Here is a 16,200-nt window from a genome sequence, read left to right on the forward strand (position 1 = left end):
TATAGACAAAGGCTAGGCGGACAAGAATACAGTCACCAGTCTGCCTTCCCATTGTATTATTTACCGCAGCACGTTTGAATGTCTCTCTTTAAAATGTCTCACCTTGTTGACTAGACAATTATTCAAACGACAATAAGCTTAACTATTGGAAAATGTTTTGTTGGTAAGAACAGTGAGACAATCCAGATGTGAATTATCGGGGACATTTATGCGGGGAAGAAGCCGGAAAAATTCCAACCAATTTCGGGAATCGATTCCGGATCTCCCACGTGATTGTCAGATGCTCTACTGACCAGACCACCGCAGCTTCTTGGATGAGTTCCATACTTTAATTATTTCAATTCATTTTAATATATTTTCTTGTTTTATGGATTTTCTTCACCCTTAAAATGTCTCACCTCGTTGACCAGACAAAAAACAGAAACAAAAGAAAAAATGCTCCCAGGATTTGATAAAAATTGAATGATTAGAAAGTAATTTCTTTCTATTGTTTTCATAAATGGTATATTTATGTAGATCTCTACTACATAATAGTAGTAGTGGTATTAGTAGTATTATTAGTAGTAATTCAGCTAATTAATTAATTATATATAAATATTATTAATTAATTGTGATTATTATTTAATTAAAGTATAATAAATCAAAGGTAATGTGAATTTGGAGAAAGTTTTACAAATGACCCCCCCCTTGACGAAATCCTGCGTACGCTACTAGTTACACACTGCTGCCTTAAACTTTGATCCATCCATTTCACATATTCATTAAATGACAATGACAGTAGATTTTTTCTTTCTTCTGTCGAAAATTAAGACCTTAACATAATCTGGATATGTGATGGACATACCTGCCCTTCCTCACTCATATGGTGCATGAATGCCAGGCTATAATCACACCACATATCTCTTCCACATGTATTGTAAAAAGTAAAGTGTTCCCCTGTGCTTAGCACCACGCCATGAAGGCGTATAGGGGGTGTGGGGGTAACGCCCCACACTTTCTTGATCCGGTCGTGAGTGGGGGTGATGTGATCAGCATCACGCCCCTGACCGCCTTTACCCCCCAGGGTTTCCCCCAGGTACCCATGTTATTCGACTCTGGGTGGGCGCCGGGGCCGCTTTCACCGTTAGAAAAGTTCCCGGATTTGAACCGGCCGGGGATCGAACCCAGGACCTTTAGCATGGTAATCAGATGCGTTACCGACTGAGCCACCGCGGCCACCTCCACATGTATTGTAACTACCTGTTTCAAATTCCAACTGCTAAATGTTACGCTTTCTTCGTTGATGAATTTTAGTTGTACTTGTGTTGAATTACATCACTGCATTTTGCTTATACTCTTGAGAATAGGAATGAACAATTTATATGCACATTGTAGAAATTCATTATGAGCATTCACCTTTCGATTTCGCAGCTATAGTCACAATTTCGAATCCAAAGAAGAAGTTTTTAGGTTATTGTTCATGGATTATTTCAGGGTGTCTGTCTACCAGTGAAGACGTATGTCAAGAAATTATGCTTGTCGAGATTTTTCCTAATTTTTGCAGTATAATATATACTGTTGTTATATACCTGTAGTGGGATAATTAAATAACTGGAAATCTAAAATTGTATTGGGTTGTGGTTAAGGATTTTTTTGCTTTGTTTCTTAAGAATTACATTTTCATATGCATAAAGTTTTTTAAAAATATTAAAGTTATGTGTCAATTCCTCATCCAGGATGATGTCTTAATGAAGCATTAATTTTTACATGCATTAATAATTAAAAGAAGTCTAAATCTCTTGTTAAATACAGCTTAACCAGCGTTATGGTAGGGGTTTATCATTTTAAAAAATATATATATTTACTTCATTTCCAACTATACCTAAGTAGGGGGCGATTAAATACATGTTAAGAAAAAGTCAAGAATTTTGGGTTTGTTATTTTGGTATTTCTATTTATTACTTTATTTTTCTCTCAAAAATAGTTACAGAAAAACCTTCATAAATTTGACAAAATGTGTATAAACTGTAGCATATTTTATACATGTGGATAGAGGACATCATGTAGATTTCAGAAGAAAATTGTAAATATTAACTAATTGATCAACATATTTTCGATGGTTTTCTGAAAAGCATGACAATGTGCAGGTAAGTTTGGACTAGATAGCCCTTTCTCGTTTGTTGCACTTTGATATATGGGTACCAAGTGGAGGATCATCCCAGTATTAGCCTCATGCAAGGAAGTTGACTTCAACCAGATTGATGCTTTAGAGAAAGAATGGATAAGGTTGGTAAGCTTCAAGTTCATCAGATTCACCAAATGCCTGCTTGCAGCTGTAAATAGTCATTTCGCTTAACTAAAGCTTTTTAAATTTTTTATTTAATCTTATGCTTATGGATATACAGTTTATTCACAAATGATTTGCATTTTCCAAATATATAATGTATCTGAACATTGCTTTAGTTGACTGATACAAAATCTATTAAAAACATATCTCATTACTACCTGCATATAGCGTCACATATCTATGTCCATTGAATAACAATATGTATAAAATCGGTTTCACAATGATAATGGATTTGAAAAACGAATGAAAAAAGCTTCAAAACAAGACCAAAATTGTATTTGTAAACTGCTCAATACTGAGATACCGTATTTTCGCAAAATTGATGAGAGCAGTTTTTGTTTTTGACGAATTTTAAAACTCTAAAAATTAATAATTGTTAAAAACCTTCCTGTCTGCACCGTACTAAAATGTTATTACAATTGGACCACACGTTTCTTATTTATACAATTTCAGAGCGATCGTTTTCAAAAATAAGAAAACGGCACATATTATTATTATTATTTTGCTTTCACGACGATTACAAATAGAAGGTATACTCGAAAAACAAAAATGGTTAGCATGGAATAACGCAGAATTCAATAAACTGAATTTTGATGTAATTAGTTTCTACGACGGTCACTATTTCTATTTTGAGCCTTGGCAACACTGATTGAAGTTAGGCGCGATTTGACGTTTGCATGGAATCGTCTGGCATTATTGACCATAACGTACTTCAAATGTTTTCTCAATAGCTTCATTTGTGTTGTTTATGTTGCCTTGGAGATTGCGCGACAACAATAAAATGGAATTAACTCGTGAACATTTTCGTGCAATGATTTTTTACGATTTTTGACGTGGATTATCAAGACAAGAGTGCATCGATCAACTTACTTCCACATTTGGCGATGATGCCCCATCCTTTACCACTGTGAAACGCTGGTATAACGAATTTAATTGTGGCCGCCATTCGCTCACCGACGAGATTCGCGAAGGTCGTCTAAAATCAGTTGTTGTTCAAGAAAACATTGATGCTGTGCAAAACCTTATACTGCAAGATTATCATGTGACATACTGTGAGATTGAGGCAACCATAGGCATTAGATTAGTTCCACCAGCATATATAAAATATTACATGATCATTTAGCTGTGAGAAAGGTATGTTCTCGTTGGATCCCACACAATTTGACAAAAACTCAAAAAGACGCTCACGTCAATTGGTGCAAAAAAATGCTCAATCATACAATCGTGATGCTTAAAAAGACGTATATAAGATTGTAAGAGGTGACGAATCATGGATATATGCATATGAGCCGGAACGTAAACAGCAGTCCACTGTATGGGTGTTTCAAGATGAACCCAATCCAACAAAAGTTGTCCGTGCTCCAAGCACATCGAAACAAATGGTCGCCTGTTTTTTCGGGAAAACTGGTCATGTGGCAACTGTGCCTTTAGAGGAACGTAGAACGGTCAACTCTGAATGGTACACAACAATTTGATTGCCAGAGGTCTTCGGTCAAATATGGAAAACAAACAAACGCCGTCGGATCATTCTTCATCAAGACAATGCTAGCTGTCACACATCTCGTCTAACAACCGACTTTATGAACAGTCAAAAAATCGAATTGATGGGTCATCCGACATACAGTCCTGATTTGGCACCCAATGACTTCTTCTTGTTCCCGAATGTCAAGAATAAATTGCGTGGACAACGATTTTCGTCGGCGGAAGACGCCGTTGATGCGTTCAAAAACCATATTATGGAGGTGTCTCAAGAAGATTGGAAAAACTGCTTTGACAAATGGTTCGAACAAATGCAAAAGAGTATTGACCATAAAGGAGAATACTTCGAAAAACAATAAAGCAGTTTTCAATGCCAAATTCCTGTTTCTTCATTGTTAGGCTCAAAATATAAATAGTGACCCTCGTATGTAGGACTAACTACTGGTAATTTTTTATTTGGAGTCCAAACTCGACTATCTACAATTTTTATTCCAACTGTAGATAATTCCCTTTTTTCCTTTTTATTTCTCTTTCATCAACGTGTATGTACTGTAAATGAAACACGAAGCTACAGCTTTTGCCATGAATTTGCATTTTGACTGCACACCGCTGCGTGATTTTCTATTGTTTTACTACCAACATACAGCCCTACGCTGACCCAAGAAAAACAAATAAATACAGGAAAGTAATTTATCTTATGTAACAAAATCATCAATTATCAAAACTAATGTACTTTTACAACACTTGTTATAACTTCAGGTAATTTATTAATGTATTTAAAAATGTGTTTTGTTGTTCCTTTTGACATTTTCTCTTGCATTTCTTAAATGTTGGCAGCACTTCAGTCAATCTCATCTCAGGATCGAGATCTTGGCGAACAGAAGGTTTCTTTCCTTGGGAAGAGAGGATCTTAGCCAAGAGTTTTCTCAAGATACAACTATGAAACGACACTGTCCTGAAGACATGAGTACCTTCCCAAGATCGTCTTGGCTAAGAATCTCTTACACAGTGTCTTGAGATTTAACTATGAATACGGGCCTAAGAATATAAAAATATTTTCTGGATTTTTCGTGACGGAACAAAAATTATAAATGGGCTAAATTGAAAGTAAATATATAGATGACTTTATATAAAGATTACTTAAATACATATCTTACACATTCGACAATATTTGTTTTATAGGTTCTTGTGAACTTCCTGTCTCAGCAAAGAAGTAAGAATTCAAAAATATTTCCCGGATTTTTAGTGACGGAACAAAAATCATACACGGGTTTAATTGAAAGTAATTATATAGATGACTTTATATAAAGACTACCTAGATACAAACCTCACACATTCGATAATATTTGGTCTATAGTTTGTTGTGAACTTCGTGTCTCAACGAAGATGTAAGAATTAAAGAATATTTCCCGGGTTTTCCATGATGGTACAAAAATCAAAAAGGGGCCTAATAGAAAGTACTCATTTAGGACATTTTTTTGAATGTTAAACCGATATAAACCTCACACATTCGTTAATATTTTGTCAATATTTTTTTGTGAAGTGCGTGTTGTAGTCACATAAATAATCGGTGGAATGTGTGCCTCCTTCAATTTCATGTAAACACTAATTCTTCATATGTCTGAAGAATTCTGGGCAGCATTCGAATTGGCAGCAGATGCCACATAGAGCATTGTTCCACCAGCAGAATCTGCCTACTGCCATTGTTTAAATTGGCAAAATACATGAAGTTGGTGGGAAGAGCTGAAAGGTGCATGTTTCAACTTGCTGTTGCCCTGCACTTGGCAGCCATACTGCAATTGCAATGTTTACTTTGATGAAACAACATTTACTGAATAGACTATGTAAAACTCTGTGCTACTTGGACTATTTATCGACAACACTGTACGTAGAAAAGTTGTAAAAGAATAAATCACATGCCACATATGTAATATGAGTACTACCTTGGTGGAAATCATTGTGATGTTTGCTTCATGTTTGCCTTCTGCTTCTGTAGTGTACCCCTGCACCCCCAGATCACTGTAGTTGATGTTAGAGCTGACACCTGGTGGGGAAAGTGACAACCGTACTTCAAGGGGACATGTAGATTCAAATGACTAAATGGGAAAGAGCGCTTGTCAATTCGAACACAGCCCTGCAATCATCTGGCCCGGAAACAACCCAGCATGATAGTAATGCTGGTTTCAGAAACTTTCACCTTTCTTACTGCAAGAGTGTGTGAGCAGGAATTGGAAATTAATGCCTTATTATATTTACACACAACCTTTACATGTCCAAAAGAAGTTTGGTCGCAGCTTTTGATCTTGTCAATCATCTGGTTCTCACAAGGGTGGGGATTTGTTCAGCATTTCCCAGATGTCACAAGGAAGGGTGAATAAACCTTTCAAAAGGAATACATGTTGCTCTTGGACAAGCTGCTAATGAATCAAAAACAATGGTATCAGTGGAAAATTTCAACGGATAGATTGGTATTGGCTCAGCTCTAGTTCTGACATGGTAATGGTTCCGATTGTTTCATAATTTCTCCTAGCACAAAGACTAATTATCGTAGAATTTTGGAAATCATTGTCACACGAAATTTGAACCTTCCTTAAAGTAATGAGCACTGTTTGGACTCAAAAAAAGTTATTGATGTTGAAAAACAACAACTTGATAATTACCCTACACACTTCTCATGGACAAGATATCCTCTGTCAAGAAGCGACAGTAAATATCATAGAAGCGTGGGAATGAATGTAGAAGTAAATCGGAATGTTAGTAGAATGCATTTAGGGACTTTTTTTAATGCTAAGGGAACCAAACCTAACCTGCCTAACCTAACCACGGAAGCATATACCTTACAAAACCTTAAGTAATCACTAAAACTCTGCAGTATGTGTTTACAGACATACATTGAAATCGAACCATGTAAAAATTGCATGCATAGCCTGATGAAATTGCAATAAAACAAAAGGAACTTGGGCCCACCCAGGTTCTTCAAATTTACTGTTTCCAAAATCACTTGTGCCCAGAACATATCCTCCTGCACAGTGTATTATTGTTTTCATTCACTTTTGTTACAAGATGGCGAGCACTTATGGTCTTTTATATTTGCACATCGTACAAACATACATGATGTTCCTTTGAAATACATTTGATACTACATTTAACCCAAGCAATTTATGCAAGCTTCTGGTTACTCATACATAATGTCATAATTTATGGAACCTACAAACAAAGACACATAAATTTCTATCCAGTGTCCACACTTTATTTAACCTACCTTGTAGGGAACTGTCAGTCACTTCTGTCAATTCAGCAGCTCCAGCATATCTCTTGGAGAATGCAGTTACAAAGTCAAAATCTGAAATGCAAATTTAATAACTGTTATCACTGGGTTACAAGGGGCATACATTAACATGCAGAAGTGATACCAACAACTTTTATAAACATAGGAATGTGTTGTAATATGTAATTTGTTCAGGTTGAATTTCGTATTTCAACATGAACAAAATGTTACCACACTATTTTTTGCATGACATACCATATTTATTAGCACCAAGCATTTGGAAACTGACACAATATGCACACAATTTTCAATTGTGTTGAAAGATAAATAATTCACACAATAGTATCCAGGCTCAAACCATCCTTTCATCTCATTGGCACGTATTTGCATGCGAGTGTATGAAACCTCTATTGCCTATACACACTACACGGTTGTGTGTGTCAAAAAAATGCATGCACATATGTATGGGATGTATACATGCATAAGCCATCTTTTCTAGAGAAAAAAATTAAAACTTGCTAAAAAAATATGATCCTTTCCAAGCAAGTATTCTCTTGTGTTTGTTTTGAAGCTGAGAAAAAAAATTCTGTACACAGAAGCAATAGAAATAAGGTTGCACGAGCACGCGTTTAAACAGGAATATACGACAATATTTTACTAGTATTTATTATTAACTTTTTTCACGATAATCATCTAAATGATATCCCTCCCCCCTGATAATAAAAAAAAACTCTCTTCTTAAACAGTGCATTTCTTGATATGGTGCACCAGTAAAAATAATATAATGTATTTCACACAGGAAATAGTCTCGATACGTGATGTCAATCTTCCTTGTAAAAGAAGCTGGACACATACATGAAGGGACATTCACAAATGATATCCATGCCCATACCGGGACTCGGGCCCAGGAACTTGGGTAGCGAGATCTCAAGTCGACCACTTAATATGCTCGGCCACAATATGGACACGTATTTGCATGAGCATGCTTAACCGTTTCGCAAAAACTTAATGTTGTGAACAGTGCTGGGTTCATAAAATATTTAACTGCAGTATTTGGTTGGTGATAACTCCAAGAATAAAGTGGCGGGAAAGATGCTACTATTTAAGTATTTCATATGCGCAGCCTAAAGGTGCACTTGGGCCAAATTATTTAAAAATTATTAAACTTAGAGCTATGTACTTTACTTACCTTTTTGCAATCGGTCGTGAATATCTTCCGGCTCCGTTACTGAATACCTTAATCCATCAAATTCTTCTTCAACTACCAACTAACCAACTCTCTAGCCTTCTTAGACCCGAAGGTTCATGGCTGCAGCAACACAGGCCTTCCATCTTTCCCTATCTTGAGCAAGTTCTATATACTCTTTTCCATCCCTACCAATTTCCCTTAGGTCCATCTCAACGTTGTCCCTCCATCTTTGTCTTGGCCTTCCTACAGGTCTCTTACCATCAGGTTTCCCAACAAGAATCCTGTAAACTCCTCTTTCCTCTCCCATTCATGCCACATGGCCTGCCCACCTAAGTCTTCTTGATTTAATTATTCTAATAATATCTGGACATGAATACAAATTATGTAGTTCTAAATTATGTAACCTTCTCCACTCACCTGTCTCCTCATCCCTTTTAGGTCGAAAGATTTTCCTAAGGATTTTATTCTCAAATACTCTCAATTTATGTTCCTCTTTCAATGTAAGGGACCAAGTTTCACATCTATATAATACTACAGGCAAAATTACTGTTTTGTATATTTTAACTTTTAGTTTCTTAGATATTAAATGAGAAGACAAAAGTTTATGAAGAGAGAAGTAACATGCATTTCCTGAATTAAGCCTAATTTTTATTTCCTCTTTAATATAATTTTCATTTGTTAATATTACTCCTAAGTATTTGAATTTGGAAACTGGTTCAAACGAGTTGTTATCAATAATTAAATTTTGATTATTACCTAACACTTGGTTTCGGCCTGTAAGCTTATATTTTGCTTTCTCTTTGTTAACTTCCAAACCTATTTCTTTAGCAGTTTTGAAAAATATTTTAGCATTATTCTTAATTGTATTCACATCATCCCCCAGTAAGTCTACATCATCTGCATATGCTAACAACTGAGTCACACCATTTAATTTTAGTCCTTCTTTAGTTTCTTTTACCTTCATAACAGCATATTCTAAGGCAAAATTAAAGAGCAATGGAGATAATGCATCTCCTTGTTTTAACCCATCCTGAATTGTAAATTTGTCAGACATATTAATACCCACACTAATTTTACTTTCTGTTTCACTGGTGCATATTTTTGTCATACTAACAAGCTTCTTAGGTATTCCAAACTCTACTAATATATTATATAATTTATCTCTTTTGACCGAATCATATGCTTTTTTGAAATCAATGAATAGCTGATGGACATTTTGATTATATTCCCACTTTTTTTCAAGTGTCTGTCTGATGAGAAAAATTTGATCTGTAGTTGATCTGTTACATTTAAATCCACATTGATAATCACCTATAATTTCATTAGCATATGGTGTTAGTCTTGTTAAAAGAATGTTAGACAATATCTTGTATGTTGTTGAGAGAAGAGAAATTCCACAGTAATTATTGCAGTTCATTTTATCACTTTTTTAAACACAGGAACAATTATGGATTCTTTTCACTGTTTAGGGATTTCTTCTTTATTCCATATTAAACAAATTAATTTATGAATTTGACATATTAAGGAATTTCCACCATATTTAATTAACTCAGCTGGTATTAAATCAATGCCAGGTGCTTTGTTATTCTTAAGCCTTTTAATAGCATCTTTGACTTCAGTCAAGTTAGGTTCTGGAACTAAAGGTTCTGCTGTGTGTACTTTATTTACTTCTGATTTATCTCCTACATGGACATTTAAAAGGTCATTAAAGTAGTTCTTCCATCTATTTAGAATATCGCTTGGGTCAGCTAGAAAATCACCGTCTTTATCTTTAATCAAGTTTACTTTAGGTTGCCACCCCTTTCTAAACTCATTTACACCTTTATATAAAACTCTGATATTTTTATTTTTGCTGTTTGTTTCAATTTCGTTAATTTTGCTTTTCAAGTAATATCTTTTTTTACTTCTAAACGTGCGGTTAACTTCTCGCTTTATTCTATTATAATTGTTTAGATTTGTATCATCAGAGTTATTTAACCACCTAAGTTTAGCCTGATTTCTTATTTCTATTAGATTATGACATTCATTATCAAACCATGGCTTACTTTTTCTCGGTTTATGGTATCCTATACTTTCTTTAGCTGCTGATTCTATTGCATTACATATGTGTTCCCAATTCTTATTTACATTTGTTTCATTTATATTTTCATCATCATTTAAATCCTGCAAAACATCAAATCTATTTGACAGTTTAATTTGGTAATCATTCTTAATTCTTTCATCAGTAAACTTTCCTGTATCAAATTTTATAACTTTGAGATTTCGTTGCTTATGATCTATCACTGCGAGTCTTTCTCTTAATTTAGCAATTACTAAATAATGGTCACTGGCACAGTCAGCACCTCTATGTGTACGAACGTCAATTATACTAGTATACCTTCTCTTATCAATGAGAATATGATCTATCTGATTATGAGTTTTACCATTTCGAGAAGACCAGGTATGTTTATGCATATCTTTATGTTTAAAAGTGGTACTTTTCACAATTAAATTCTCTGAAGTTGCAAAAGTATTCAATCTTATACCATTATCATTACTTAATTCATGAAGACTTTCTTTACCAATTGTGGGTTTAAATGTCTCTTCTTTGCCAATCTGTGCATTACAGTCACCTATCAGAATTTTCATATCATACTGAGAAAATTTATCAAAGACCTGTTCTTATTCAACACACCTAATTTCCGCCATCTTACTTGCAACTAGCAGACGTCAGACGAATATGTTGACCACAGGTAGTAAGAGAATTTTATGTTGAGTGAAGCCACCAGGTAGCAAGCGCCTCCAGGATTCTTGCTACTCAAAAATGTTGGGTTGCTGAGTGATGCTGGAGGCACCCCTCGATTAGCAGGCAATTGCCCTCCTTGCCCTCAATGTGTATACCTGTCCACATCCACCCCCAGAGAAATTTGTTCATCCACTACTCGCAGATCTGATATTTTAGCACATCTTATGGTTCCCCAAGGAACAATCTCCCAATTTTTTCAAGTCTGATCTAGCAACACTGTCCCAAGAATAGTGGGGAAGGTGCATGAATACTTTTGGCCAAAGGTTCATTTCCTTGTGGTCGCTCTATAGCTAATAACATAGGTACACTAATAGTGTTTCTGATGTTCTTTATTCTGCTTTTCTGCCTAAAAGTGGATACCGAAACATCCAATGTTGCACAAGGTTGGCATGTTTGAAACAAAAACATTTGAAACAGCTTGTGTTAAACATTAAAACACACTACTTCACATTTTAATGAAAGTTTAAAACACAGCATTTTAAACATTTTTATGTTAGTTTCAAACACATTTCAATATTATATATTCGATAGTCTGTGGCTATTTGCATGTTTTGTAACTTTGCCCTTTTATTCAATCTGTGTTATTTTGTACAGTGTCTCTCAAAAGTTTTAGGACAACGACATTTTAAACTAGGCAACCCAATTTACACAAGGCGTTGGTGGGTTGCGTGTAGAGTTAGGCTCAATTTCAGGGTTGCCACATGCACAATAGATATTTGTGAAATACGTGAAAGAAATGAAAAGAAGTATTTTTGTATAAAATTATTAACCCATTATGTACCAGCGTCCTATAAATAGGACAGTTGATTTCTTAATTTTTATTAAATGTAAAACTAAGTTTATGAAAAAACAATTGTTTTATTATTCAATAAAGCATATTAATAACTATGTTCATAAATAAAGATAACAATTTGGGTTGAGAACAGCGTAAGTAAAAGTACAGTTAATTAAAGCAATATTTAGTACTATGTCATGCTATCAGTTTCATTCATCTAGTTTGCAAACAATATTCAGTGGGCATGTAAAAATGCTATATATAACTTTGAAAGGGTCTCCATACGATTTATATGAAGAATATCTCAAACCCACGAGGTTTTTGTCTTTGTGGAATGGTAATGAAGTTTGCTGTCCTATTTATAGGACGCTGGAACTTAAAGGTATCAATTTCATCTTTTTCCTCACAGATGTCTCTAGCTTCCTTGCAACAGAAGACAAACGAGTAGCTGCGTATGCAAAGCCATTGTGATTTTTGCGTGTCAGGAGGTAACAGCTTGCATGTTACAGTACCCGTTATTCATCATCTTACCTTTGTCGACATGTTTAGGAAGGGGCTTACAGCAAGTGAAATAAAGGATATTCTCCTTGATCCAGCCGTAGCTGACAACTCTGCAGAACTGAGTGTGGTGGTGGTTCTGCCTCCCGATAATGACATCCACAGCGATGAAGATATTTTTGAAGATGATCAAATAAATGATGTGGAAGTTGCAGATGTTCCTGGTGAGTTAGTTTTGCAAATTGTACCAAATGAAGAAAACACGGAGTCTTCTTCTTTGAATGTGGAAGAACCTGAAGAAATCCCTACATCTGGTTGCAGCAAAAGTAGAAAGTTACGAGGGGGATTGAAGAAGAGGCAGCTATCAACATATGATGTAAATTGGAGGAAATGTGACCCAGTGAACACCAAATTGCAAGTTGAAGGTCTTTGTGCAGAATCACAGGCAGCCGATATGGAAAGTACATTGGCAGGCAAATCTCCGCTTCAAGTTTTTGAAATGTTTTTCGATTGCGACGTTTTGAATTTGATTACTACACAGTCTGTGAAGTATGCAACAGAAATAAAAAACGAATTGCAGTTTTCTATCACTTTATGAGTTATACCGATTCTTAGGGATTCTGTTACTATCAGGCTATCACAAGGTGCCCAGTGAGAAGCACTTTTGGAGTAAAGATGATGATTTATGTGTAGATGTTGTGAGAAAGGCCATGCCAAGAAATAAGTATCTCAAAATTAAGAGTTTTATACACTTCAATGATAACAGCAAAGTGAACGAATTCAAACATGATCGAGGTTTCAAAATCCGTCCACTATTGACTGCTGTGAATGAGAAATTCCGAAGGTGGGGCATATTCGAGAAATATTTGTCAGTGGATGAAATGATATGAAATATTATGGCCGCCATGGACTGAAGCAATTCATTCGGGGATTTGGATATAAGATGTGGGCTTTGTGTGGTGAAAGTGGATACTGCTTTAATTTTGACCTATATTGTGGCAAAGACATAGCACACAATGAAAGAGAAGACTTAGTTTTGGGTTTCCGTGCTGTGCTCAATATGTTGAAACCAATTCAAGAGCCAAACAGCTACTGGATATTTTTTGATAATTTATTTACTAGCAGAGACTTACTTGTGCACTTGCGAGACAAAGGCATTAGAGCTACAGGTACGTTGAGACAGAATTGCCTTAGTAAGTGTCCCTTGAAGGATTCAAAAGAATTGAGTAAAGATGCAAGGGGAACATTTGACTACTATTTTGATGTGGAAGGAGAGATACTATTTGTCAAGTGGAATGATAATAAATGTATTGCTATTGGTACCAACTTTGACACTATTGAGCCATTGTGTTAAACATCACGATGGAGCAGAACAGCTAGAGAGAAAATTTCCATCCCTCGGCCACATATTGTAAAGACATATAATAAATACATGGGTGGCGTTGACCACCACGACTGGCTCATAAGCAAATACAATGCTTCTGTTCGAGGTAAAAAATGGTATAGGTGTCTGTTTACAAGAATGCTTGACATGGCAGTTGTAAATTCGTGGATTTTGTACAGAAAGGTATCACAATCAGGAATGGACTTGCTGGAATACAGAAGATCAATTACAGTGGTATATTTGAAGGCAGGACAAGGACGTCCATCTGCATTTGGAAAACCCACGAAAACATCACCACAATCCACATTTCAAGATGTGAGGTATGATGGCATTGGACATTATGTTGTGCGAAGAGATAAACAAAGAAGGTGCCAAGGACTGAACTGCAAATCTAAACCCTTAACATTTTGTGAGAAATGTCAGGTAACATTGTGCAAAGATTGTTTCACACCTTACCACACACAATAAGCAACCAGAGTTCCATATATGTATTGTTTCCTTTTCTTATTATTTGAAAATGTATGTGTATTATGTGTATCAAATGTAATAATCAATAAACAGAGAAGTAGCAATACAACTTTTAACCAAGCTATGAAAAATCTTATATCATCTTAGGTTCTGTCAGAAAGGTGCATATGTTGAGTATGATACCCTATTGTACCAGCGTCCTATTTTTAGGACAGTTATTTATATGAAACTGATAACAGGTAATGTTTTTATTGCTGCGTGGATCACTTTAAAACAACCCCCTTATCATATCCAATCAGAATTTAAGTCAATAAAATCAAAAGAAAAAGTGTGGTACTTAAAGGGTTAAAAATATCAATCGCAAATGACGAATTTCTTTCTAAAAGAAAGAAACTAGGTTCTCTTATATTTCATCGCTGATGAGCCTAAGGAAAAGATAAGAGGTTAGAGAAAACGAAATACAACAAAGGAGAGGAGAAAGAGAAAGCAAAAGGAGAAGAGGAAAAGTAGAGGAGAAAAGAAAGAGAGGATAGACGAGGAGAGGAGAAGTAGTGAGAAGAAAGGAAAAAATCGAGGAGGGATGAGGAAAATAGAGCAAAGAAGAGAGGAGGAAACCGAGAGGAGAGGAGAGGAGGAGAGGAGAGGAGGAGAGGAGAGGAGGAGATGAGAAGAGGGGAGTGGAGAGTAGAGTAAAAGAGAGTAAAAGGGAAGAATGAAAAGAAGGGGAGGGGAGTGCAGTGGAGTAGGAAATCTAAGACAGGAAAGGAGATAAGAAGAGTGGAGAAGAGTGGGATGGAGACAAGATGCGAGAAAAATAGAGAAGGTGATATGAGATAAAAGCAGAGGAGAAGGAGGGGAGAGAAGAATAAGAAAGAGAAGAGAAAATAGAAGAGAATGGAAACGAAAGGAGAGAAGAGGTGGTTGGAGAAAATATCGTCTCGGCGTCAAGAATTGATGAATTGTTCAAACTATCGACATGAAACAAAACACTCAATAACGTTTTGAAACATATTGGAGAATGTATTAAATCGGCGGCATATGCCTTTTGGTTGAGTTCAGAGCAAGATGAAATCATTCACGTAATATCATTGATTTTACCTGCGATTATACCACTAAAAACATGAATGTAATTTTAACATTTAAAGAATTATCCAATTTTTCTCGACTTTTCGTTTCTTTGAAATGAAGATGATGTAATTTAATAATTCCCTTCCCCCCATCGTTAATTCCAAACTGAATCATTCTGTTTCACACTGCATGGACAATGAACACAATGGGATATGTCTAAAACTTACGAAAATTTTCTGCCAAGGGAGGGGTTTGAGCCTACGAACATCAGGTTGACAATCCTTCACGGTAACCATTACCCTACAAGCTGTCGCTCCTGAAAGCAGGTAGAAGGAGCTGACCAACGTGAAATGTAGATGCAACTCTCCTCCTACGTGTAATGTGCAACGAATACTTGTTTGTAACAAAGAAAACGAAGGTAGAACGAATCGGCGAGAACATTTAATGGAGAATTGTACTTGTTGAAAACTTTTCATTCGATATTTGCGGAAGTATCCTTGCATTGATCTCGAGTGGCAAAAGGAGTAAAATTAGTATATCCTGAATTGCCACAAATATAAAGAGTTATTTCATTAATATTTGTCAATGTCTTTAAACGAGTACAGAATTATCGTTAGAGTATCATAATTCATGATCTTATACATGAAAATATCCCTTTGAACGTGTGTCAATTCATTTATTTGTTGTTATTTTTATATACACATTCCAGATGCAGAACAATGTAGCCAGTTTACACTGCTATTACAAATAATGTTACCATGCTCTTGTTTAATAGAAGGGGAAATATGTTTTCTAGTATGGAGGATCGAACCAGGGACCGCAATCAATGCTTTCAAGAACTCTTGCCAATATACTACGCCCTTCGTTTCCCTTGGAGCAACAATTCTTAATCATTCTCTCGCCTCAATATTGTAAACGTTATCCTGCAAAAGAAAAGTTCAATACTCTGATATAGCTCTG

At 35.6% G+C, this 16,200-nt stretch overlaps 1 protein-coding gene across 1 annotated transcript in view; it reads right to left on the bottom strand.

Annotated features, from left to right (window-relative positions):
• Positions 1-2,073: 2,073 nt before the first annotated feature.
• The window catches only part of LOC145996719 (uncharacterized), a 63,326-nt gene continuing 49,199 nt past the window's right edge, over positions 2,074-16,200 (bottom strand). Inside the window, exons 3-4 of the mRNA XM_083133244.1 lie at positions 7,068-7,148; positions 2,074-2,312 (exon numbers count right to left, since the gene is read on the bottom strand). Of these exons, the coding sequence (XP_082989370.1) occupies positions 2,074-2,312; positions 7,068-7,148 (320 nt within the window). The remainder of the gene's footprint in view (positions 2,313-7,067; positions 7,149-16,200) is intronic.

This window comes from Lepisma saccharinum, chromosome 13, assembly GCF_977018435.1.
Source record: "Lepisma saccharinum chromosome 13, izLepSacc3.1, whole genome shotgun sequence".
NCBI lineage: Eukaryota > Metazoa > Arthropoda > Insecta > Zygentoma > Lepismatidae > Lepisma > Lepisma saccharinum.